The sequence below is a fragment of the Mya arenaria genome, chromosome 4, assembly GCF_026914265.1.
Source record: "Mya arenaria isolate MELC-2E11 chromosome 4, ASM2691426v1".
Lineage (NCBI taxonomy): Eukaryota > Metazoa > Mollusca > Bivalvia > Myida > Myidae > Mya > Mya arenaria.
In genome coordinates, this window is record NC_069125.1 from 18,078,489 (window position 1) to 18,102,654 (window position 24,166).

Below are 24,166 nucleotides of genomic sequence, written 5' to 3' on the forward strand. Positions count from 1 at the left end.
TGTTTTGAGCAATTGGGGACTGTGCCGTTTGAACTCGCAATAGAGATCCAGGTCACAGCATACATGCTTTCAGAATGCTTACCATGCTTCAGGAATAGTTGTGGTGTTGAAGATATTGATCATTCGTTTGTGGTGTTTGAAACGGTACAGGATATTGTCAATTTCAATTATTTTAGTAGCATTCTCGAGTTAAAACAAAAAATTGTACTGGCATATAAAATCCAGCATGTTTTTTTATCAACAAAGAAACTCTGAAATCTATTTTAATACATGTATGCATTTATACTTAAGTACACTTAATTGAATATCTATGGCAATTTAATGCAGCAACATGAGCAATGCATTTACACAAAACAGTATGCATATATATAGTACACTTCAACTGAGTAATGAAAGTATAAACAGCAAATTCCCTTAATTTGCTAAGTGTATTTCACCATGGAATATTTCAGTTTGAATATGTACTAAGAAAAGGAGTTTGCAATTATTTTTCTCAAAAACAGAAAATATATAAAACAAATCAATTATGGATCAAATTTTAGTGATTATAGAAGTGAAGTTGCCCCTGTTAGAGAGCAGAAAATGTTAATTACTAAAATTTTGACACCTCAAGGACAACTAGAGCTGTCACATACATGTGATATGAAGATGGCTACAGCTGAGACACAAATTATTATTGGAACTATGAAATCCCTGTCAGACCATATTGTACAACGTTGACCTCTAAATGTGACCTTGACCTTTCAGAGAAGAGCACAAATTTCAAACATACTTTCCTGTGCTCTTTAAACATAAACAAATTGAATTCCCGTTAATATATAGATTTTTGTAGGGCATGACGAGAAATATTGCTATGAAATCCATATTGTACATCATTGAACTCCCAAGTGAAATCTTGACTTACGGGCATACCCTATTACAATACAGCATTATCAAGGTCACAGTGACCCGAGGATCAGAGGCCTAAGCATACTAAAGTTATCTATCGGACAATCTTTTTGTGTTCAAGGCTTTTGACCTCGAAATCAATATAAGTAATCCAGACAAGACTTTGTGTACAAGTTAACTATGACTGTGATCTTTTGTCCTCAAAAGTCAAAAGGGGTCATCTGCTGGTCAACCTCCCTAACAAGTTTGAGGACTGTAGACTTCAGCATGCTCTAGCTATCAATTGGACAAGCTTTTTGTGTTATTTTGGAACTTAAAATACAGGAAAAATATATACTTTTTAAGTTGGAGAATGGGTCCAAATTATGGCCCAGAAATCTTGAGAAAGACACCTTGAGTGATCTAGATGGTAATAAATTTATGAATACCAAGAGTGTATTGTATGCCCACTAACATTATGACTGATACCAAATTCAATTAAAATCTGGTTTGAAAAAACCTTAATGGACATTGCCCAGCCTTGAGTCTCATAACACGTCATTAAATGACGGGCAAATAAAAAGATTTGTTTAACAACAAAGGCTCTAAGTACAGTAATCTATAATTACATTCTATTTTAATAAGGCCAAATAGTATGTGCATATATCTTTATAAATATAAACAGTGTATAAAAAGCACCAGTACATATTGCATTTAAAAAAAATCTGTAAATTGAGAATTCACCCTCCACAATCATAAAATGGAAAAAAATCAGTCCATTCAAGACATTATTTTATGCCTTTTTGTTGTCACAGTTGACGAAGAAATGTCCACGGTCTGTTCAACATAGACACAGTCGCTCTCTGTGGTGTATAGAACACAACACAGGTAGCTGGTGAGAACGGTGGCGAGAATCATCCTGTCATATGACATGTAGGGCTGTAACCAAAGAATGCCGATGAAGCTGAGAGCCCCAGGGTGGGGGAGGTGAGACAGGAGCCGTTTGAGCCTGGGTGGACAGTCGTCGTAAACATCACCAGTCTTAAGGAAGTCAAACACCTGCAAAAAAACAAAATGTTTAATTTACGTAGATACTGTCCAACTTAAACTAAAACTATCACAGAAGGGATGGATACCCTCAAACACCGCCTGGACACAGGAATGGATATATGTATTGTTTTGGAATTAACAAAATGAGCATGTGCTGAATAAAACGCATAAACATTCTACGGATGTTATGACAGTGTGATGTTTTTCAGACCATTTTTTAACAAGGGAAGGGCCATAATACAAATACATTTTTAAACCATTTACAAACAGGTGGAAAAAACTGATTTTTTTTTTTCATTTACATTCCCTTTTTTCAATATATTGTACCTATAAAGCAATTTTTGTTCTAGTCAAGTGAGGCACTTTGGTAAGGGAGGCAAATTGATCATAATGGGTCGCAGAGTCATGCTTCTATGAAACACACACATTCCCATTGCCATAGTTATATTGATAATTAAACTTCAAACAATTTCTTTGAAACCTTTTAGGTTCTTTAAAAAGTAAATGAATTCGTTTAATTGCAATAAATTTACAAAAAGTCATAAATCTGACAAAATTTGAGTTTGAATTACACAACTTGTCATAAGAGTTTATCATCAATTTTAACAAACTTATAAAGTTTAAAGTTTATAATTTCAATGGTTTTTAAGTTATTAAGAAAATAACATTACAAATGTAGACAGATAGACAGGCAGACCAAATGATCACTGTAGTACATCTGCATTCTTTTTGCAGGAATTTAAAGGGACTCAGGCTCATGTTTTTAGACCCAACAATTTTTTTCATGATAATGCATCTGAAAACACAAATATTAAAATTATTTTACTCTTTGATACTGAAATTGCAGAAAAAAATACAATTCAAGTTTAAGAAAACCCCTGGTTTTACTAAAAGTGTGACCCTTTAAAAGTGGAACTGGTCATTACCTGCGACAAACCAAAGTGATACAAAGGCTTGATAACAAGAGCTTGCAGAAACATCAAAATCCAGAGGACCCAGTGTGAGATTCTGAAGAACAGGGCCAACATTGGAGACTCAGAAATGTTGATAGTCCAAAACATCACCTCCGGAATGGCTTGCCAGTAATACATCAGTACCTGAAGAAATGTATTTATGAAGTTGACATATATATATATACAGAGGTATTAGAGCTGGGGCTGAGGGGCAGCACTTCCACCCAAATATAACAACTAGTAATGTAAAAACGGCAAGCTCAATTTACCGTAAACATTTTTATCCATGATAATATTTCTCTCAAGCTACGTTTAATGCATCATCAGTAACCACGGTACTTTATTCCGTTACACTCAATGAAAAATACCGTGGGAAAAATATAATGACATAATCTTATTTTAATGAATGTGTATGAGGCAGGGTAGACAATTTCTTCCTTCCAATGAAATCGTACGTTTCAATTGCACTTAACACTTCAATAACCCTAGGTTGCCAGTTGTGTCCATAGTCGAGTGGTCAACAAAGCAGCTATCAGATTTGTAGTTATCTGGCAGACCCAGTTTAATTCCAGCATTCGCCAAAATATTTTTTAGTCTGTGCATATTTCCGCCCACAGTACTCAATGAAGTATTGCACAGGAGTGTAACCGACAATGTGTTTTATAAAGAAAGTGTCAAATTGAAAGATTTTGGGGTATTTGATATCAGTTTTCCAATGTAGTGAAGTTCTGGGAGTGAGTGATATTGTACATACATTTAAGTTTACACACTGAATCACACAGGAAAACAATATAAAACAGATTTTGTAGAATTCCGAAAAATATCAGTTTGGCTTTGCAGTAAAAGAAATTGTTTAGATAGGGAAGTATATAATTTCAGTCTAACAGGTATGGTCACAGGGTTCTCAAAATGAACATGCTGTCAACATAATGGACGGTTTAAATTGGTTTTAAGCCACTTAGAATTTACCATTTTTTTGAAAATATCAAAACATAAGGAAACTGGTCTGTAATAAAAAAAAATTGGGACCATTGAGTCCAAAGTTACATCACTTTCAGTTTTAGTCCATATAAATAGCTGCTTCAGAGTCTTTGACGATTTGTTATTTGGCGACTCTACGCGTCCATATCCCACTTGTTGTTTTCCTAGCCAAGAATGACAGATCCCTGCGCTAAGTATATTGAGCGGAAAGATAACGGGTACCTGCTAGATGGTTTCAAAATGGCGATGCTTTATTGACAGAATTCGATCTAAATTAAACTAATTATTTGTGTTTCATTAAAAACTTATGTGTAATAAGTAAAAGGATTGGCTAAAATAATTAAAGTGTAACTTTTATGGGGGGTTTTAACAGTGAAGTGTTTAGTATTGTTGAGTAACAGTTGAGGAATATATTTTACATTGATATGGAATAGTCGACTTATGGCGTTTAGGGAACAAAATGAATATCCAAATGTAAAAAAAGTTCCTTAAACGCGCATTATTGTGGCTATCTCAGTTTATAATTACCTGCAGAATAACAGACGTGGACAACACATAGACAGATCTTGACAGCATGTTAAAACCAGAGTTATCCATCAGGTTTGTGTAACACTTGGATGCCATGATGCTGTGTTGGAACATAAAAAGGACAACAAGCGTAGCGTCTGTTGTAAACAACCATAAGGTCGATGAATCTGAAATATTTAAATATGAAGGCCAAAATATTAGCAATTTAGGTCGCGGATCAATTGCAAACTAGAATATTCAATAACTTTCATGTATTTAAAAGAGTAATAACATTTAGACCATGTACACTGCTTAAGGAAGTATTTTAAACAGTAAATGAGGACTAGCTTTTAAAAAAGCTTACTTTTAACTTTAATTTACCTGAACTATTTACTGGATAATTCAGAGATGAAAAGAATGAAACAAGATGGCCAAGGGTAATCGATAAAGAAACAAGACATGTTATCGAGATAAACCCGCAAAATGCTTTAAATTGCATCTTAATTTTGTGATTGTTTTTCAAAATCGTGGAGATCTCAATCTGAAGTCAACTTTCACTTTCGTAATTGGGTCGCTTACAACATTAATTTGATGTAAAACTGTATTTTATCCAGGAAACTAGCTATTTTTTTTACTTTTCACAGTACTGGAAAAACGTATCGAAAGGACTACATTAAAATTAAAAAATAGAAAAAAAAAAATAATGAAGAATATTATTCGTTTTGAACATGGCGATGTAAGCGGCCACCCCGTCGAAAACTTGTGTAAACAAAAAAGATAAGAAGGTAAGGGTATCTATAAATATTTGTTTTTCGGGACATTTCAGTTCACAATCTAGATTGCATCACACGAAATGGCTTCAAATAATATACCAGCAAAAATAAATAAGCTCGTAGCTTTAAAATCAAGCACGAAATTTCGTGATGTTGTGAAGCCAGTTACAGAGCCCACTCCAAAACTTGGGGATGGGGAAGTCTTGGTGAAAAACAAGTAAGATTTATAATTTCTAATCATATATAATTCCACACTCTGCGTTTATAAGAACCAGATGCCAAGTTAAGTCGGTAGATCTGGTAGAGCGCTGTGAGAGTGTTTGAGGGGTAAGTTGTATGTATCTTAAAATAATATCCGTTTCTGAACGGATTTTTCTTATACCTAAAGGATTTGACATCTAAAAATCGTAAAAAATCTGTTCACATACAATGATTCGGACTAGCGCAGAAGGTTGGAGCCGGCCTGTACTGGGTAGTCTTTTCCATAAAGCTGGGTATACTTTATTACACAGAAAGTTTGTAAGTATTTATATTTTAAAAAAATCTGTGCAGTTAGTATTTATATTTAAATTTCTGTGTAATAAATACCAAATACCAGTATTTCTATCAAAATAATCAATTAGGGCTCATCCAAGGTGGATGTCACTCCTGTTTTTATAGTGAGAGAGAGAGAGACTGAGTTACTAGGTATATCTATTTTTCAAAGAGCCTGTGAGCTGTTGTACAATTGTTTGACAATTTGTCCTGTTAAATGTCTTCTTGGTTAATTTGAACTCTTTCATTCATGTGTTATTCATGTCGGAAAATAGCTCATTGAGTTAATGTTTCTTGTTAACACATACCCAACTTTAAAATAAGATTCTTTTATCTTGTAACTTGTATCATAAAGTAGTATTTGATATATTTATTAAATTTGTGCAATGTACATCTAAGATTTTCTTATTACAAGATATGACATATATTATAAATATTTTTTATAAGTACTATTGCCTCTCTATGTCATGCCAACAATACTGAAGGACCACAATAGAAATAAGAGCTGCCTCTTTATTGGGTTATCCTTGGTTTTTGGGAGCATGTCATCATGTTTTTCACTGTGTGATAAAAATTTGTTGTATTTGATATCTAATATTTTATTCTATAAATCTATTCTATGTGATGTTGTGAACCATGTGATTTGTTAATCCTTTGCCAAAATCTATCCATCTAGACCAAGTAACATTTATATATCTGTATGACAGGTAGATTCTAACACAATTAGATATTATGTTGTTAGTGCTATTAATTAGAGGAATGTCATACACTGTATGTATGAAATCAAATATATCATTAAAAATCCTTTTGACATAAAATTATTGGAGAACATCACATTAATTCAAAACTGATGTGTTTTTTATATAACCTAAATGAATGTTGTTGGGGTTTTTTGCAGGTTTGTGGGCATAAATGCATCAGACTTGAACTATGCAGCTGGAAGATACGACCCAAACGCAAAATATCCTCTGGATATTGGTTTTGAGGTTTGTGAATATGCTTGGTTACCAGGCTATTTTCATGTAATGCAAGTCATGCTCTCCGAGGTGAATGTTCTAGATAAATGTTCTAGATTACATTGAAGGTCAATTTTATCATTGATATGTTCATCAGAACACATACATTCCATATTTCTGGAGACCTCACCAGGGGATCTTGTTAAGAAAACTAGGGATTTGGACATTAGCCCAGGGGATTATTACACATCTAAAAATGTGTCAATATTACAATAAATGATACATTTCTGGTAGGCTTCCCTGGGAATTTTGCTCAGAAACATTTGTCCTCAGTTCCGGGGAATATCATCTAAGTGCTCTGACGTGGCCATTTTCTTTGTATGTTCTACTTTTAAAAGCAATAAATTTAAACTAGCATTTTATTTTAACTGAAAGGCACTGTAAAGAGCACATATTTTTTATAATTTTAAGGGATATTCATCAGCCTTAAAATGTAACCAATCTTCACAATTTCTAAGAGATTTTATCTTTTAAATCATGTCATTATAATTATTAACAAATGCATATCAACTAATCTGTTCACACTTCTGCCCCCCCAAAAAATGATTGAAAAAAAAAGTTGAGAGTTCTAAAATTTAAACCAGAGGTTTATCAATCTTGAACCAATGGTATTATCATAACTTTCAGTGCACAATTATATGATACAATGTTAAGATACTGTTAATCAATTTATCATTTTTTTTATTGTCTTTCTGACATTTACTCAAAAATGAGTCTAGATGAACTGATAAAGAACTTCATTTCTCCCACCCTATTTATGTAGAATCAAATATTTGGCCATGCTGGAAATCCTTATCTTACCCATGGGTAAAGATTAAAAAGTACCCATATGTGAAAAGTAGGATAGGTTCATCCCAACCCTTGCGAAGGGTGTTCGGTGGAAACTTGGTAAACATTGTTCCCTCAAAACACCCTATACTCAGGATAGGATTAACCTATATTACATAAGCCACCATGGAAGATACACACTATTATAGTTGTCAGTTTGAGGTTTTTGCCTTGAGGTATGTGCCTTACATCTCTTGAGACTACAGGGATACTTATTACATAATGTATATTTCACATTTTCTAGCTGCCAACTTTCCATCCAAGCCTAATTACAATTGTGTTAACCAGTAATGCTTTTTGATGTTCAAATAATGTCGCTTGCTGCCTGTATATATTATGTTTATGTCCATTCTCAGGCATTGGGAGAAGTTGTTGCAGCCGGATCCAAGTCTAAATACAAGGCTGGCCAGGCTGTCATGTACTGCCAGTATGGGGCCTTTTGTGACTACAAGGTATGTTTTAGAAATATTCAAACAATAGTTGAAGTTAAATATTGTGTACCTGCATGTGTGTTATTGATTTGGAAATGGTTTGCATGTATATCAAATTCACTTGAACTCGAACACCATTTCAGGTTGTGGACTCAGAGAAGGTTATTCCCCTTCCTTCAGTAAAGGCAGAGTTCTTGCCCTTTATTCTCAGTGGAAATACAGCATCTATTTCTCTCGACAAGGTACTGTTCTTTATTCATTGCATTGTGCAATTGTCTCCCTTTCCATTGCAATTGTGCAATTGTCTCCCTTTTCAATTCAATGTGAACTTGTATGTAATGTTCCATGTGAACTGTACTGTGAACTTTAATATTATGTGTTACATGCTTTGATCAAACATGTTATATTTCACATTCTGTGAAAATTGCACATGATGTTTTCGCAATTTTTGAATTTGCATGTAATGTTTTCACAAACTATGAATATGCAGGTGGTGATTCATATATTGTGAATTTGCAAGTTATGTTTTCACATTCTGTGAAAGTTGCATGTTACATTTTCATATTCTGTGAAATTTGCAAGTAATGTTTTCACATTCTGTGAAATTTGCATGTCATATTTCACCTAATGATATGTTCTGTAACTACTGCACGATGTCATGTTAAATGTTTACCATTTGACTTTGCAGGTTGGTGAGATCAAGGAGGGAGAGACGGTGCTGATTACAGCTGCAGCAGGAGGCACTGGCCAGATTGCAGTAAGTCTGCTTGCTTATTATTATATTAGACGCAAAGAACTATGATAATCTCATAAAACATGTATTTAGATTGTCTTGTTTTTTCATTTAGATTGTCTTGTTTTTTTATGAAAAAAACAAGATTTACTTATTGGCTGTGTTTATTGTGCATAGTGAAGATGGGTCCCCTGTGATGATTAATTACTGGCTGCGTTTATAGTGCATAGCCAAGACGGTCTTCTTTGAACATTTTGTTTCTGGCTGCATTTATTGTGCATAGCCAAGAAGGTCTCCTTAGATGATTGTATTACTGGCTGTGTTTATTGAGCATAGCCAAGATTTATTAGATGAATTACTGGCTTGTGTTTGAATGCATAGCCTGAATGTACTCATAGTGGTATTGAAAATTGTTTCGGCAATAATAAATATACATACAATTCATTATTATACAGTTTATTCATAATAAATGTTTAGGTGCAGTGGGCCAAACTGAAGGGCTGTCATGTCATTGGAACCTGTTCCAGCCCTGAGAAAGTCAAGTTTTTGAAGGTATTTTATACTTTATATGTCAGTCTTATTACATTTGATAGTATTCATTTAAAAGGTTCAGCAGATTCATAATACTAGTATACTGTGTCATATCGAACATAATGAGTTACCAGGGGTAATGATTACAAACAGTTATAAGTTCAGACTCAGATTCAGGAAAGCATTTTTATAGAGGAACAATGATTATCTTTATTCCTTTTCTTTTACAAAAATATAAGTAAATATTAGTAAAACATTCAAATAGTTATATGATTCAAAAAAGTTCACCATCAATGCTTTGCAAAAGGGAAATTCACTATAGAATGAAGTTTTGCCATTTTGATATTGATTATGAATTCAAACTTGAGATCGTTTGTTATCAGTGCACCGAATATAATATAGATATTGATTCTGAAACACGTTAAAACTTCATAATATAAGATTTAACAAAAAAAATTCAAACACTGTAATATTTAAGAGAAATGTCAAATATACAAATGTTTGACTTCTTTTATTAAATTATTTGGTCATTACTCTGTAGGACATTGGTTGTGACCGACCAGTCGACTACACAAAGGAAAACTTGAGAGACGTTCTGAAGAAGGAATACCCAGTAAGTATAATGCTTTCGGGATATGTCTATGTATTTTTGTAACTTAAGGTCAGCGGTCTGTTTCTATAAAGATCTAAGGCTATCTTAGTCTTAAAATGAAATGATCTTTATGCCCCTTGTTTGACTAGAAATCAACAACAAGGGTTGTTGTAAGGTATGGAGTGCTAAAAATGAATATATCTGTATTTCAGAAAGGGGTAGATGTGGTGTATGAGACGATTGGGGGTGACATGTTTGACACATGTGTAGAAAGGTACACCATATACTTTATGTTGCTCTAAACAACATTAAACATAATTTAAACATAGATAACCATTCAAGTTTTCTGAGTATGTTGAAACATAGATATCTTTTTTAACTTAATATCCGGGTTATTCAAGGTCAATTATTTCAGGACTTTTCATAGTCTTTGTGTCATTGTCATTGTTCTTGTTATGATAAAAACTTGTTTCTGTGATAAATGTTATGTTTTGTCATAACTTAAGAAGAATTCAAGAAATTTAAGATATGAAAGCTTTTAAACTTCTTGTTAAAAGATGCAACATTTTTTAATCTAAAAAAGTGTTGTTTTCTAACTCTGAATGAACGTTGAACATCGAAAGTGTTTTTAATTCTTCACCTTTCATTGTAAAATTTGCATTGTTTATATCTAAAAAAAGGTTGTTTTTTCTAACTCTGAATGAACATCGAAAGTATTTATTTCTACACCTACCATTGTAAAATTTGCAGCCTGGCTGTACATGGACGTCTTATAATCATCGGCTACATCGAGAGCTACGAGTCTGGCAAGGGATTACAGCCATCGCCAACACTTGCAACACTGCCTGGGAAGGTTAGTTGAAATACCTTAAATACAGAATAATCTGGAGGGTTTGATTTACTTACATAATTGGCAGCTAGATTCTCTGATCTGTGGTATTTTTTAAATGCATGCTCCTGTATAATTGTGTAAATGCTTAGTTTTGTTTCATATGTTGTACTTTCAATCTTTCTCCAGTACTTGTGGTCACCAATCTCTAAATTCATTAAATATATCCTTTTGTACAATGTAAATTTAGCATGATTCAACAGGGGAACAGATAAGCTGTTTTTTGGATAATTTACCCAATAAATTTTAGCAATAAAGCAATAGATTTCAGAATCATATGGTAACAAAAAGCAAAATATTTTCAAAAACCCTAATTTATCTGTGGAAAATTATATATAAAAACTATACTGAAAACCCAATTCACATTTCACAAAAACCCAATTAAAATTTACAAATACCCAATTCATTGAAAAGGCATTGGGTAAATACCCAATTCTTGAAAAACCTTATCTGTAGCTCTGATTCTATGTATTTTTTGTTGATTTAAAAAACAATTCATTTTCAGCGCAGTTCTTAAATAATGGAGTAAATAACGGGAAGCACTGGTTTTTAGGCCAAAATTAAAAAACAAACATAATTTATTCACCCCTCATGTTCATTAATTTATTGCTTTCATTTTAGCTGCTATCTAAGTCAGCGAGTGTGCGTGGTTTTTTCCTGCCACAATTTATACAACACTATGGCCCATATGTGATGAAACAAATCCAGTATTTCAACGAGGGGAAACTGAAGAGTCTCGTTGACAACGGAGAGAAAGCCCCAGGAGGTCCGTTTAAAGGCCTGGATAAAGTTGTAGATGCTGTAGAGGTATATTTGTTTTCACAGTTGAAGTATGGTAGCAAATTAGATTAGAAATCTTCACATAATGTAAATCCAAGCTGGGAAGTTAAATGTACAAAAAAAATCTATTAATAAACAGAAATCCTATAATTCAAATAGAATAATGTATGCTAGTCTTGTTCGGATGATCAATTGCAGTAAAAAATTGATGAAAGAGGTCAACATCTGTGACTATCGATAGTGATTTTGTCATAAGCGATTATTGAATAAAAAGTTCTCTCAAACTTTTCACCAATTTTTGTTTTCCTTTTTAATTCATCAATTTGTTATTAATTTAATAGATCAGTGCTAGATAAACAAAATTAACAAAAACAGACAAATAAGGAAATGCAGAAGAATTAAAGAATTAAGCCAAAAATAATCATTTTACAAAAAACATGAGCGAGTACTTCTAAGGCCTAAAAAAACATGTTTGGTTCCAGTTTTAGGACCCATATTATTATTTTTTTGTCATATTATTAAAGAATAATTGAAAAAAAAAATTCATTATTTTTCAGACATACATTTTTGTATACCGTTATTATACATGTTTTGTTTTTATTTTCAGTATTTATTCAGCAAGAAGAGCATAGGCAAAATTCTTGTGGAGCTCTAGACCACATCTGAAGCTGACCTGTGATACAGTGCAACAAACATTTCTGTGATTTCACTAGTCCATTTTTTTTATTTTTTTCTAATAATTAAGATAAGCAATGATACCATTCCTTCAATATCGTGATGCATACAAACATACATGTATTTTATTTATAAGCCATGTCATTGTTTGATATCATTTTTTTTGTATGTGTTCTTTTTGTTAATAAATTGGTGCTTTTATTTTAAAGATTTGTTATTTTTCTAGAGCCAATATTTCATTCTATCAAGCCTCCAACATGAATGACGCAATGCGATTAGTACAGGGGCGCTCATGTGGTGTCCCCATATTTATCCATATTGGGTCACTTTTCTTTATATCCTACCAAAATGGTGTCTATTTTTCGTTTCCGATGAATAAATGAAGCATTTCCCAGATAGTGTTGGCGTCTTGATCAATGTAAACAGGTTGTCAACGTGATATATACGTTACATGGTTAGAGTAACCCTTTTTTTCCCACCTGATATGGACTCATTTGCCCGGAATTTTGCATATGGGGTCACCTGCTAATCCGTAACTTAATATATAGACAATATAATGGCAAAAAATGAGTACATGCATGCCATTCAGCAAGAGGGAAATGAAGATCATAATCACACACCTCAGTACCATCTTAGAATAGGAGACAAGCCTTAAAAATACATTTTTAGCCTTCAAACGAATTTGAACTAGATTATAATAAGATCACCATTGTTGAGAAAGGGCTGAAAGCGTGACCTGTAGCGTGTGAAAAATTGTGACCTCGATTTTACCAACATGACCCAAATTAAGAAAGGCAAACATTATAACCAAGTTTGAGTGAGATTTGGTAGAAACTGTGGTGATGATAATGAATATGATGATGATGATGATGATGATGATGATGATGATGATGATGATGATGGTGAGGATGATGATAAAGATGGATGATGAGGATAAGGATTGATGATGCAGATAGTTAGGATGATGATTAGGTTGATTGTAACGGGGTATTCGATGTGTATATAGCTGTATATAGCTGCGCTAAAAATATACTGTCTCGCTATAGATCTAGCTTTTATAGCGACGCGGTAGAGTGTCTGCCTGCAGAGCAAGAAGTTGTGGGTTCTAACCCCGACACATGCACATAGCAATTTGTGCAGTCTGTTACTTTTGGCACCCATCGAGGGACCCGTGTTGCAGGATAAGCCTCAAGGTCATTGCTTATAAAGCTGTCTCCAAAATTCGAGGAAGAATTTCAAAATGGAGCGGGAATATGTATTATATATATTCGATGTGTATATAGCGGCACGTATACTGTCTCACTTTAGACCTTGCTTTTATAGCGACGCAGTAGAGTGTCACTTCAAGAGCGAGAGGTTATGGGTTCGAACCACAACAGGCGCAGTCTGTTACATGAGGATGATGAGGATGGATGATAAGGATGATGATGAGAATGATGATGGATGGATGATGATTATGGATGAAGATGAGGTGGAGGGGGAGGAGGATAAGGATGATGATGAGGATGGATGGATGTATGGATGATGATGATGAGGAGGAGGAGGAGGAGGAGGAGGAAGGAGGAGGAGCATGGTTGATGATGATGATGATGATGATGACGAAGAGGTGGTGGTGGTGGTGGTGGTGGTGATGATGAGGATGATGATGGTGTTGATGATAATGATGAGGAGGAGGACGACGACGACGACGACGACGACGACGATGATGATGATGATGATGATGATGATGATGATGATGATGATGATGATGATGATGATGATAACGTTTTATCACATTTTATCTTCTTCCCTTTCGTTTTCTTATATAGTCGCTTGCATCATTAATTTGACATAAAAGCGCTAAACTCTTTTCTGTGCAAGTTAAATACTTTACTGTATAAAAAAAGCTTTTTGATTTAAATCAATAAAACACTTCTGTGTTGCGATAAAATAATGACAACTCAAAAACGAAGAAAAATTTACAATGTTACTTTCTAGAACGTGGTGATGTTAACGACCTGGTAAAAACTGCCCCAATAAACAAGCAAAAGATAAGGGTATTATTAGTTTTTTCAGAACATGTCAGTTCATTATCTAGATTGCTTCAGTTAAAATGGCTTCCAAACATATACCTTCTACAGTAAGAAAGATTGTAGCATTACGTTCAAGCCATAAATTTCGCGAGGTTGCAAAGATAGTGACTGAGCCTACTCCAAAACCAGGGGAAGGGGAAATCTTGGTGAAAAACAGGTTAGTTGTGTTATTCATTTATACGTTATATTATTCTATTTCAGAACTTCAAGCTTAAGAACCATGTCCTTACTGTGTGGTTCATATGTGGACTCGGCTGCCACATGCCACAAATTGGCACAATAATGCATGTTAAGGGAACTTTTTAAACATTTCGACATTTGTTATGTTCTCCTTAGAGTAGTCTAAAATAATTGGTCTGCGTGTTATACGGGATTTTTCCAATCCCTAACATAAAGGATTTGCCATATCAAATATCGTAAAAAAGATCTGTCAACGTACAATCATTTGGACTACCCCTTAGAGTAGAGTTGCCAAAACAAAATTAATGTCTTCAAAGACTCGTAAGCAGCTGTTTATATGGATTAGGCTGCCACATGATGTTGTTCAGGACAAAGACATAGAAAACTTCAAGATCTTGTTCAATCGGCATGCATAGAAAAGATAATATGATTTTTTAGACTGAAACATGTGCTCTTAAGAGGCAGCGTTACATGACCTAACAATACAAATCACTTCAGAATACATCTAAAACATAACACAACTGCAAAAGTGCAAGAGAAATCTCTGCCATACATTTTCTACAGAAATTCTAAACTCACCGGAGTACCAACTTAGTATATGAAACAAAATGACTGTCAACCCAGCGGTCTCCATTTACGGCTCTTCTTTGACTTGGTCTTGGAGGAACTTAAAAGCGGGTCTCATTGTTCAGTCCTACATGTATAGACTCCTGCTGGTACATGTTAAAGGGGTTCTACAGTTCAGGATTTATAATGGATCTGGGATTGAGAGAATGGTAAAGATTTATTTTGGCCCTGACAATTGCATCAAAAAGCAGTAGGAAGTACCTTTAAATGACTTGCAACCCTTTCAAACGGAGTTTAAGCCCTGTTTACCCTGCTTTGGCCATGAATCCATCATAGTATCATACTCAAACAGATGTTTGGCATATGGTTCAGCTTACCAGTTGTTTCGTTAAATTTTGATGAACAACTGTGAAATTTGAGCTAATGATTAAATAAATTCCTTTTTTTACAGGTTTGTTGGTATAAATGCATCTGATATAAACTTCACAGCTGGGAGATATGATCCAAAAGCAAAGTTCCCTCTCGATACCGGGTTTGAGGTTGGTGGAATTGTTTTTTTGTTTGTACATGTTGTTTGAACTTAGTTTTCAAACTTTACTTATTCCAGAATTTGTTAATTAAACCATATTCTAATTTTCATGCTGATTTAAGATAGTGAACCTACATGTTGAGATTTGTATGTATAGCAAAGTCTCAAATTAAAGTTGAAATGGGTGAGCTACCAGTTGAACTGCCCAGCTGATTAACAACATAATTCTGTTATATATTCAATTTAATACAGTGATACCACTACATTGTACATCAGACTTCTGTATCCGTAATATATTATCATTTGTCCATTCTTTAGGCATTGGGGGAGGTTGTTGCAGCCGGACCGAAGTCTCTTTACCAACCTGGCCAGGCTGTCATGTACTGCCAATATGGGGCCTTCAGTGACTATAAGGTTTGCTACTGGATTTAATTAACCTTTCATAATTATAATGCAATTGTTTTGTTTTATTGATATGTGAACATCTAAGAAAATTTACTGTTCACAGGCTGAGAACATAAAAAAAATATTTTTTTCAATTTGTACCTCAATGTGTTTTATCAGTTAAAAACATTGTTGTCAAGCATAAACAGATCATGATTTACTTTAACAATTTCTTAAAAAACTTCTTTTACATTGATGTAATCAAAACATCACAGATTTAGAGATTATTGTTTGAGGAATTTTACCTTATTTCTTAAACATGTTAATTCCATTGGGTTTGATACAAGTAAAGTATGGGACACTTGGTTTAATTTTCAGGTTGTGAATTCAAACAGAGTTATACCCCTTCCAGCAGTGAAAGCAGAGTTCTTGCCCTTCATCCTCAGTGGGAATACAGCAGCTATTTCTCTTGACAGGGTAATGTTCTAAAAGAGCAATTGCGATACAGTTTGTAACATCATTGTATCAAATTGCTCAAATATCCAATCTTCAAGGGAAGACAACTGCATTAAAGGTGTTTTATTTCAACTCACAGATCTTTAGAATGACAAAGGCCAGAAGAGCTTATGCCATGGCGTGGTGTTCATAGTCTGTAGGCGTGTCTGTAAAGGAGACAACTTTGTACATTGAGTTGTGTATTATTGTAGTAGTTCTTTCCCTTCGTGAAATATATGTTTCACTGATTGCTTTCCTTTGAATATGTGTTTAGTATATTACCAAAAATGTCATGCCAGTAGAGCATAGGCCCTGGTGGGCCTCTCGTTGAGTGAAGTTGTGTCTTTATATCATTTTCACACTGAAAACCATTGCCATTTTGTGTGCAAGAAATTACTGAAAATCTAATAATGGACAGAAATAATATGTTGGCTGGCAATAAAAATAAATATTAAGGTCGGATGCAAAACATATGTATAGGTCTGGAAACCAGAAACATTTATTTTTATTTTGCAGGTTGGTGAGATCAAGGAGGGAGAGACAGTGCTGGTTACAGCTGCAGCAGGAGGCACTGGCCAGATAGCAGTATGTTGGTCTAAGTTTATTCATGCTTTCAATGACTCAGTTATTGCCCTCAGATGTTATTTGTTAAAAAAGTCATGGGTAACTCCCCTTTGAAAACCTACGAGATAATGGTATAAAAACAAATGGTGGTAAACTTATCCATTTAGAAGATATAAAATCATATTTTAAATCATATAAATTTTGAAATATTTTTTTAGACAAGCATGTCTGAAATTCAGACTGTTGAGTGTAGTTTTTGCTTTGTCTTAGCCCCCCCGAGTTCCTGGAGGCATTATCAGCACAGAAGATTCTAGCATCTTGCCATAGTTTAAGTCCAAATAATTGTATGTGGATTTTTATGATTTTTATATGCATATTTAGGGATAAGAAGAATCTCATTTTGAATGTCTATTATTTAGGACTAGACCTATGTCAACCATTTTCTGATCCTTGATGATTTTCTATGAAAACAATTATTTCTGCTTCATGCAACAAGTAAGACTTTGGAAAATCAGTGCCAAATATGTTAAATGTATGACAAAACTTTGAAACAGAGAGCAAATCACAACTACACAGCAATTTTGTTTTTTAAAATTTGTCCAATTTAATGCCATTATTTTATCAAATTCAAATTTGCCCTCTGAACTGAGCTGACCATAATGTCATCTGCCTGGCATGGTCTAGTTAATTCGTATCTGTATTCTACACTGCAGCTAAAAGAAACAGAAACTTGATATCTTTGTCAACATTCTTGTTTATAAATATTGTTTTGAAACATTCCAGGTGCAGTGGGCAAAACTGAAAGGCTGTCATGTTATCGGAACCTGTTCAAGCGATGAGAAAGTCCAGTTTTTGAAGGTATGTGGTCATATAATTACTGAAACGTTTTGCAGGATCAGCTTAAACTGTTTAAATTGATAATTAAGTTCAAAATTATAAATCTATTAAATACATACTTAAGACATCCAAATTTAGAATTTCGTGCTCACAAGCCAGAAAAACTGGTATATACTCATCAGGCATTGCATGCTTGTGCCAATTAAAATCACTGATACTTTTTCATTGATGCCTTAGACTTTTACAAAAATATTACAGTAAAGATAGTGTTCAAAATAACACTGGAAAGGTTACCCAGTGGGATAAAAATAGTTTACTATTATTCCTTACCAGTTAGGGACCACTTTATTGCCCATACCAGTTATTTTCCTACTGTGTAAAGCCCTTGGTAAATGTTTCTCTTACAAATGATTGGTTGAGTTCAAATAAAGAATAGGAAAACTAATAGTTTTCTCAGAAAATTAGCAATTTATCAGCAATATTGAAAAATCACCAGGTTGTGCCAAAAGATATCATTATGAAACACTAGCAGTTGGTTCATTTGTATTAGTATGGATTTATTAATTTGATTCGACAGCATTTAATTATAAATCGCTTATGATTACAAATCGATTTTACACTAGAAACATGAAGCTCAATGAAAAAGTGTAAAAGTCATTATAGTGCTGCAAATGTGTTTAAAGGGCATTATATAGTTACCGAATCAACTTTAATTGTTGATAAGATGTTCATTTTGCATTGCGTTCATGTTTCCAACAACCTTATTGATGGCCTCAAGTCAAAACTTCATTTTTTCAAGTTTTGGAATTTTTACATCACTAAAATTATAAAGGAGAGACTCATCTTATTGCAAAATGCCGAATAAATAGTCCAATGAGAAAATGATGTTATATCATGTGATCAAAACAACACTAGTCGAACAATGATTGGACATCACACTGAGAAACAGAAATGCCGAACCTTCAGAAATTGTAACTTCTGCATTTTGTAAACAAACCATGTGTGATCAGATTACCAAGAAAATACAAAAATGAGTTGCTACTGAAAACTTGGGTTTATGTAGCTTCTGCATTTTGATGTGAGGCCATCGATATGCACTTTCATACTACCGTATACATATTTTTTTATACTTTCAGGACATTGGTTGTGACAGACCAGTCAACTACACAAAGGAAAACCTGCGGCAAGTTTTGAAGCAGGAATACCCAGTAAGTCCATTAGAATCTATTTACTAGTAGATCTTCAATTTTATATTTAAGTCACTTTAAAGCTGCACTCTCACAGATTTACCATTTTTACAACTTTTTTTATTTTTTGTCTTGGAAAGAGCAAATTTTTGCGTAAATATCTGCAAACCGATCAGATCGCAGATTTTCAGATTTCCGTTTGAAAATTAATGTTTTATGGCTTAAACCGTTACTAACGGTTTAAGAAAAATGTATAAAACATCAATTTTTTAACTTAATATAAAAATCTGCGATCTAAATTTTTCTCAGCAGTCTTGTATAACTGGTATCCGTGGAATTTGGCAAATATTGGCTCGTTCCAAGACAAAAAATAAAAAAGTTGTCAAAACGTTCAATCTGAGAGAGTGCAGCTTTAAGGTTACTCTGATTAGCTCATTTAAACAATTTACTGTTGTTTCAAGTTCATGACTGTTTTATTTAAACATTATGTAATCTCTGGTACATTCCTTTTCACTTTTGGGGTCGGAAAATGCAACATTCCTCTCAAACTTGAACGTGTATTCTGAAAATATGTACAGGTATTTAAATATTTTGCTTATCTGGTCTGCTTTTGAAAAAAATAATAATTGAGTATTATAAAGGCCTGGGTGTTGTTTTTCGGCATTGCTATGCAGTAACTCAAACCATGGCTATCACTCAAAAACTATTCAAGATATTCAAATGAAACTTGGTACACATGTTGTCAGAGACAATATGCACATATACAGCAAGGCCTGTAACTCCGGCTTAAATATTTGTTTGATTATGCCTTGTGTTTGACTGGGAGAAAAAACAATATACAGGGGCAGGATGAGTGGTGATTTTGTTTTAATCAACCTTTTATTTGTGAATTGCTATTGAAGTCATTATTTAGCTTATGTTGGTAAAAATCCTATTGCAGAAAGGTGTTGACGTGGTATATGAGGCAGTTGGAGGAGAAATGTTTGATACATGTGTGGACAGGTAAACAATGTACATTGTATATTCCATTTTTCCTTGACGATTGCTTGATATCATGTGTAAAACGCATGAAAAAATGCTCATGAGAATTCGTGGATACGATCATTAATTTAAGGATTAATTGAATTATTTTTGAATGTTCATGCTGTATAAATGCAGGAGGGTATGCAAGTAAAGCGAGGGATACTCGTGTAGGGAAATTCATTAGCATGACATCTTAATCATAAAATAATGGAAGTTTGCTCTTTGCAAAGGGGAATGGTATATGATGTATAAACTGTATGCCTAAGTAACATCAAAAAAAATCATCACTAAAACAAAAACGTTTGTTGGTAAGGCACTGGTACTTAAATATCATAGCAAAGGAAGAACGTTGTTGACAATCCAGAAGAGTATGAAAACACAGAGTGTGAAGAAAATGTACTTATTTGACTATTGTGCATGTAATAAACATTACATGAAAAATACTTAATTAACATAAATTTTACTTTCTTGTAATTTAAAACATACTTATAATTTTTTTGCAGCTTGGCCCTAAAAGGACGTCTAATAATCATTGGCTATATTGAGGGTTATGAGTCAGACAAGGGCTATAAGCCATCCAGAGTACTTGCAACACTTCCTGCACGGGTAAGAAGCATGAAAGGGGAACAATATAGGTTACACTTGAAAGAAACCATTTCTTTTAATGCATTATTAGGGCTATTCCATTTAAACATATAACCACCAGGGGGAAGGCACTTTTAAATTATATCACCCCCTAAAGAAGCAAATTTACCCTTTTGGGGTCAAAAATGGCCAAAAAAGACACCCACCCATATACTATGAAAATAATTGCCTCCCCCCCCGTGGGTTATATGTTTTACTGGAATAGCCCTTGACTCAATTAACTTTAAATGACCAAAAAAATAAATAAAATGATATGTGTACAGACAAAAAATTGTTAGCGATATTTTGGCACTTTTAAAGTGGGGAATTTGTGGCCACGTAGCTATTAATTGAAAACCCCATTGAAGGCTAATGTTTTTATTTGTACAAAAAGCATTATGCTATTTCTTTTGGTCTGATTGTTAAAATGAAGTGAGTTAATCATTATAATGCATTAAAATTTAAAAAAATGCATTAACCTATATTGTGCCCCTTTTAAGGGGCTTGTTATTAGATGGGCTATCATTTTTGGTTCTACATCTATGGGTGTAAAGTTTAAGAAAAGATTTGTAGTTACTGACTATGATGTCCATTCTGTGGTTGAAGGGTAATGGACTGTGAATCTGACCTTTGACCTTCAAGTATGACCTTGCTTTGCACAACAACTTTATGTAGTAAACATGTGTTCAAATTTATTTCAATGTCCTTGAAGCTGTTGAAATGTGTGTCATTAGTACTTGGATCGACCTTGGATCATTATTACTTTGATCTTTTTTACCTTTTTGATCTTATGGCTGAAACGTGTGCACTGTGTCTCAACTTCATTAACTGATCATTAATTTTGTGCTATGTTGTTTTAAAATCCTTTAAGAGGTTAAAAGCTATGAACAGAAAATAAACAGTTGGACAAAGCAGCAAATACATGTTTTGAGGGTATGAGTGGTCTAGTAGTGGTCTGCCTCTCACCCAAGAGGTTGTAGATCGATCCCCTACAGGGGTACCTCAATTTCTGCCCATAAAATCTACTGAAGCATGATTCTATAAGCTGTGAGCTTCAGTCGCTATCGAGCAAAAATAAATTAGTATAAACTAACTGCTCCTTTTTCAGCTTTTACCTAAGTCAGCCAGTGTACGCGGGTTTTTCCTATTTCACTATGTGTCAGACTGGGGGCCATACGTGATGAAGCAGGTCCAATACTTCAATGAGGGGAGAATGCAGAGTATTGTTGACAAAGGGGAAAGAACTCCAGGAGGTCCATTCAAAGGCCTTGAAAAAGTTGCCGATGCTGTTGAGGTAACTTTGTGAGAAGAGTTATGTATTATTGTCGTCGAACTACTCTGCTTATATGTAACAAAGGGAGAGTAACTACAATTTGTATAGTTACTCTCCCTTTGTTACATATAAGCAGAGTAGTTCTGGTGAAAAAAGTGGCCTCAGTTCCTATGAAAAAGGTGAAAAAAAGTGGGCTCAGTTCTTATGACAAAAGGTGACAATAGTGGCCTCAGTTCTTATGACAAAAGGTGACAATAGTGGCCTCAGTTCTTATGACAAAAGCTGACAATAGTGGCCTATCTTATTAAAATGAGATCCCCATTAATTGCTTCACAAAGTTATGTTAGGGCGGAATGAAATGAAGTGAACATCACGATTTTATTCGGAATGACATTAGTTGTCTTGACTTGCAAGTTTACGTTTACAGTTGCATTGTTTCTATTTTCAGTATTTGTACAGCAAGAAGAGTATTGGAAAAATTGTTGTAGAGCTGGGCGAGGACACACCTAGATCAAACCTGTGATTCATTGCAACAGACCATGGGCATTCAATCAGATAACTTGCCGTGATCTCACAAGTGTTCAGCATTACCTCAAACTATTAAAACTACACCTCAGAACGATTTATTTGCCTTTAACCTAAGCCTTACCCTATTCTTACAAGCCATTACAGTAGCCCACGTTAAACTTACTGTAAAAGAATAAACAATTACTAAATAAACATTGAAATATGTGGGATAAAAATACTTGTTATATACTGTAAGTGGCCGATCCATTTTAAACTCGTGCCCAACACTTTTTATATTATCATGCTTTTTTATTTTCATCGATGATATTTGTTAAATTATGATGTTAATAAATTGGTGCTGCTTATTGATTGACATGTAATTATCTATGGCCAAACTACAATAGATCATTAAATTTAAGTTTTCAGTATTACATGTACAAATGTCAATGTCAGATGACCATGCTTAACTTTGTATGTACTTATACATCAAACATGAGATGTATAATGGAAAGAACTATGACAGGCAGCATCATTTTACCAAGTTGCATGCTCTTCAATTTCATGTTTTGGTACTAAAAATTAGTTTTTCCAACCATGCATCTGAAAGCATTTATTTTATAAGTATTACTCTTTGATACTTTGATACTGAAATTGCAGATAAATACAATTAAAGTATAAAAAATGGTTCTAATGATTTGCCAAACTTTAATACATTTTTCCCCATAGAAAGAGCATTTCACAAACCATGAAATAGTCTCTTTATTGTTTACACTCCTATTTAGCTGCTTTAGATAAATGCATATCCGTTCTAATGCGGACTTATTCTGATAAATTATCTTCAAAATTTCTCTGATTGTACAAAAACAAAACTTTTGTGGTCTTATTTAATGTCATTGACACCGACTCTGCTAAAACAGACAAGTTTTTACAAAGTCTTATTGTCTTGGAAGCCTTATTGTTATAAAGTTTGCAAATAATGAGTGTCACTAAAACATTGAATAGATTAGAATTTTGGTTCATCAGTATATGAAAACATCTGTTTTTATACACGGATGAGCCACATTACTTAACCAATTCAAACCTTACATGATGCCTACAAGGTAGAAACTCTTGATATTACAATACAAATATATATATTTTAATTTCAGCACTAAAGCATATAAAACAAATCATTAAAAATATTCCAAACCATGGGTATATGGGTATAAAAGTTTGCAGAAAAGTCTACAACATGTATGCACACAAACTGACATTAAAAAAACGTGAAAAATTCTTGCCACATTTTGTTTATCTTGAACAACTACGCATGTGTACAAATTTGGCATCGAGAAATTAATTTCTGGTTAATGTGAACACCAGGCTTGTAAATATCAAAGGTTTTTAAATATATAAGCTATATTGTTAACAATTATTTAAAGAAAATGCTGTAGATTGAAAATGCAATGCCAATGATTTTCGGGTTGGTTTAATGGAATTCAAAGGAAATGAGTATCACACAAGTGCTATGCTGTTTTATGTTTGCTCATATAGGTATGTTATAACTAAATTGAAAACATACTGGTTTGTTGAAAAAAAATGTTTTGTGAGTGAAGTGGAAATATGCATTGAAACTTACTAACTGAATTACCACATAGTTGACAATGAATTTTTTTTTCGCAGTTTTTTCGTATTTTTCCATTAAAAAAGATTACTAGGTATGTCTACCTAGTAGAATTCATTCCTCATGCATGATTGGCTAGTCGATTTTATCACGTGATTTGACCATGTAAGGTTGTAGCTTAAAT

The 24,166-nt window shown here is 33.7% G+C and overlaps 4 protein-coding genes across 7 annotated transcripts in view; 2 read left to right on the forward strand and 2 right to left on the reverse strand.

Moving 5' to 3' along the window:
• Window positions 1-249: 249 nt before the first annotated feature.
• LOC128231167 (nurim-like) lies at window positions 250-10,661 on the reverse strand. Of its 4 annotated transcripts, none has more exons than XM_052943647.1 (4): window positions 10,530-10,661; window positions 4,380-4,546; window positions 2,844-3,014; window positions 250-1,926 (listed from the first exon to the last, which is right to left on the reverse strand). In XM_052943647.1, the coding sequence occupies exons 2-4, from the start codon at window positions 4,491-4,493 to the stop codon at window positions 1,648-1,650; spliced, it is 564 nt and encodes a 187-aa protein (XP_052799607.1). In that variant the 5' UTR covers window positions 4,494-4,546; window positions 10,530-10,661; the 3' UTR covers window positions 250-1,647. The 4 variants fall into 4 exon arrangements, with proteins under 4 accessions (XP_052799607.1, XP_052799606.1, XP_052799605.1 ...); XM_052943646.1 differs by lacking the exon at window positions 10,530-10,661 and adding an exon at window positions 7,483-7,598; XM_052943645.1 differs by lacking the exon at window positions 10,530-10,661 and adding an exon at window positions 7,507-7,592.
• LOC128231165 (prostaglandin reductase-3-like) lies at window positions 5,166-12,341 on the forward strand. Its single transcript, XM_052943641.1, has 11 exons — window positions 5,166-5,348; window positions 6,564-6,651; window positions 7,866-7,961; window positions 8,084-8,182; window positions 8,629-8,697; window positions 9,151-9,225; window positions 9,746-9,817; window positions 10,009-10,070; window positions 10,547-10,649; window positions 11,307-11,492; window positions 12,073-12,341. The coding sequence occupies exons 1-11, from the start codon at window positions 5,212-5,214 to the stop codon at window positions 12,118-12,120; spliced, it is 1,035 nt and encodes a 344-aa protein (XP_052799601.1). The 5' UTR covers window positions 5,166-5,211; the 3' UTR covers window positions 12,121-12,341.
• Window positions 10,633-24,166, reverse strand: part of LOC128231163 (heat shock 70 kDa protein 12A-like) — a 59,756-nt gene continuing 46,222 nt past the window's right edge. Inside the window, exon 2 of the mRNA XM_052943638.1 lies at window positions 10,633-10,663. The gene's annotated coding sequence lies outside the window, so the exon portion shown is untranslated. The remainder of the gene's footprint in view (window positions 10,664-24,166) is intronic.
• On the forward strand, window positions 13,957-22,751 carry LOC128231164 (prostaglandin reductase-3-like). Its single transcript, XM_052943640.1, has 11 exons — window positions 13,957-14,369; window positions 15,411-15,498; window positions 15,807-15,902; window positions 16,251-16,349; window positions 16,884-16,952; window positions 17,715-17,789; window positions 18,905-18,976; window positions 19,896-19,957; window positions 20,482-20,584; window positions 21,711-21,896; window positions 22,324-22,751. The coding sequence occupies exons 1-11, from the start codon at window positions 14,233-14,235 to the stop codon at window positions 22,396-22,398; spliced, it is 1,062 nt and encodes a 353-aa protein (XP_052799600.1). The 5' UTR covers window positions 13,957-14,232; the 3' UTR covers window positions 22,399-22,751.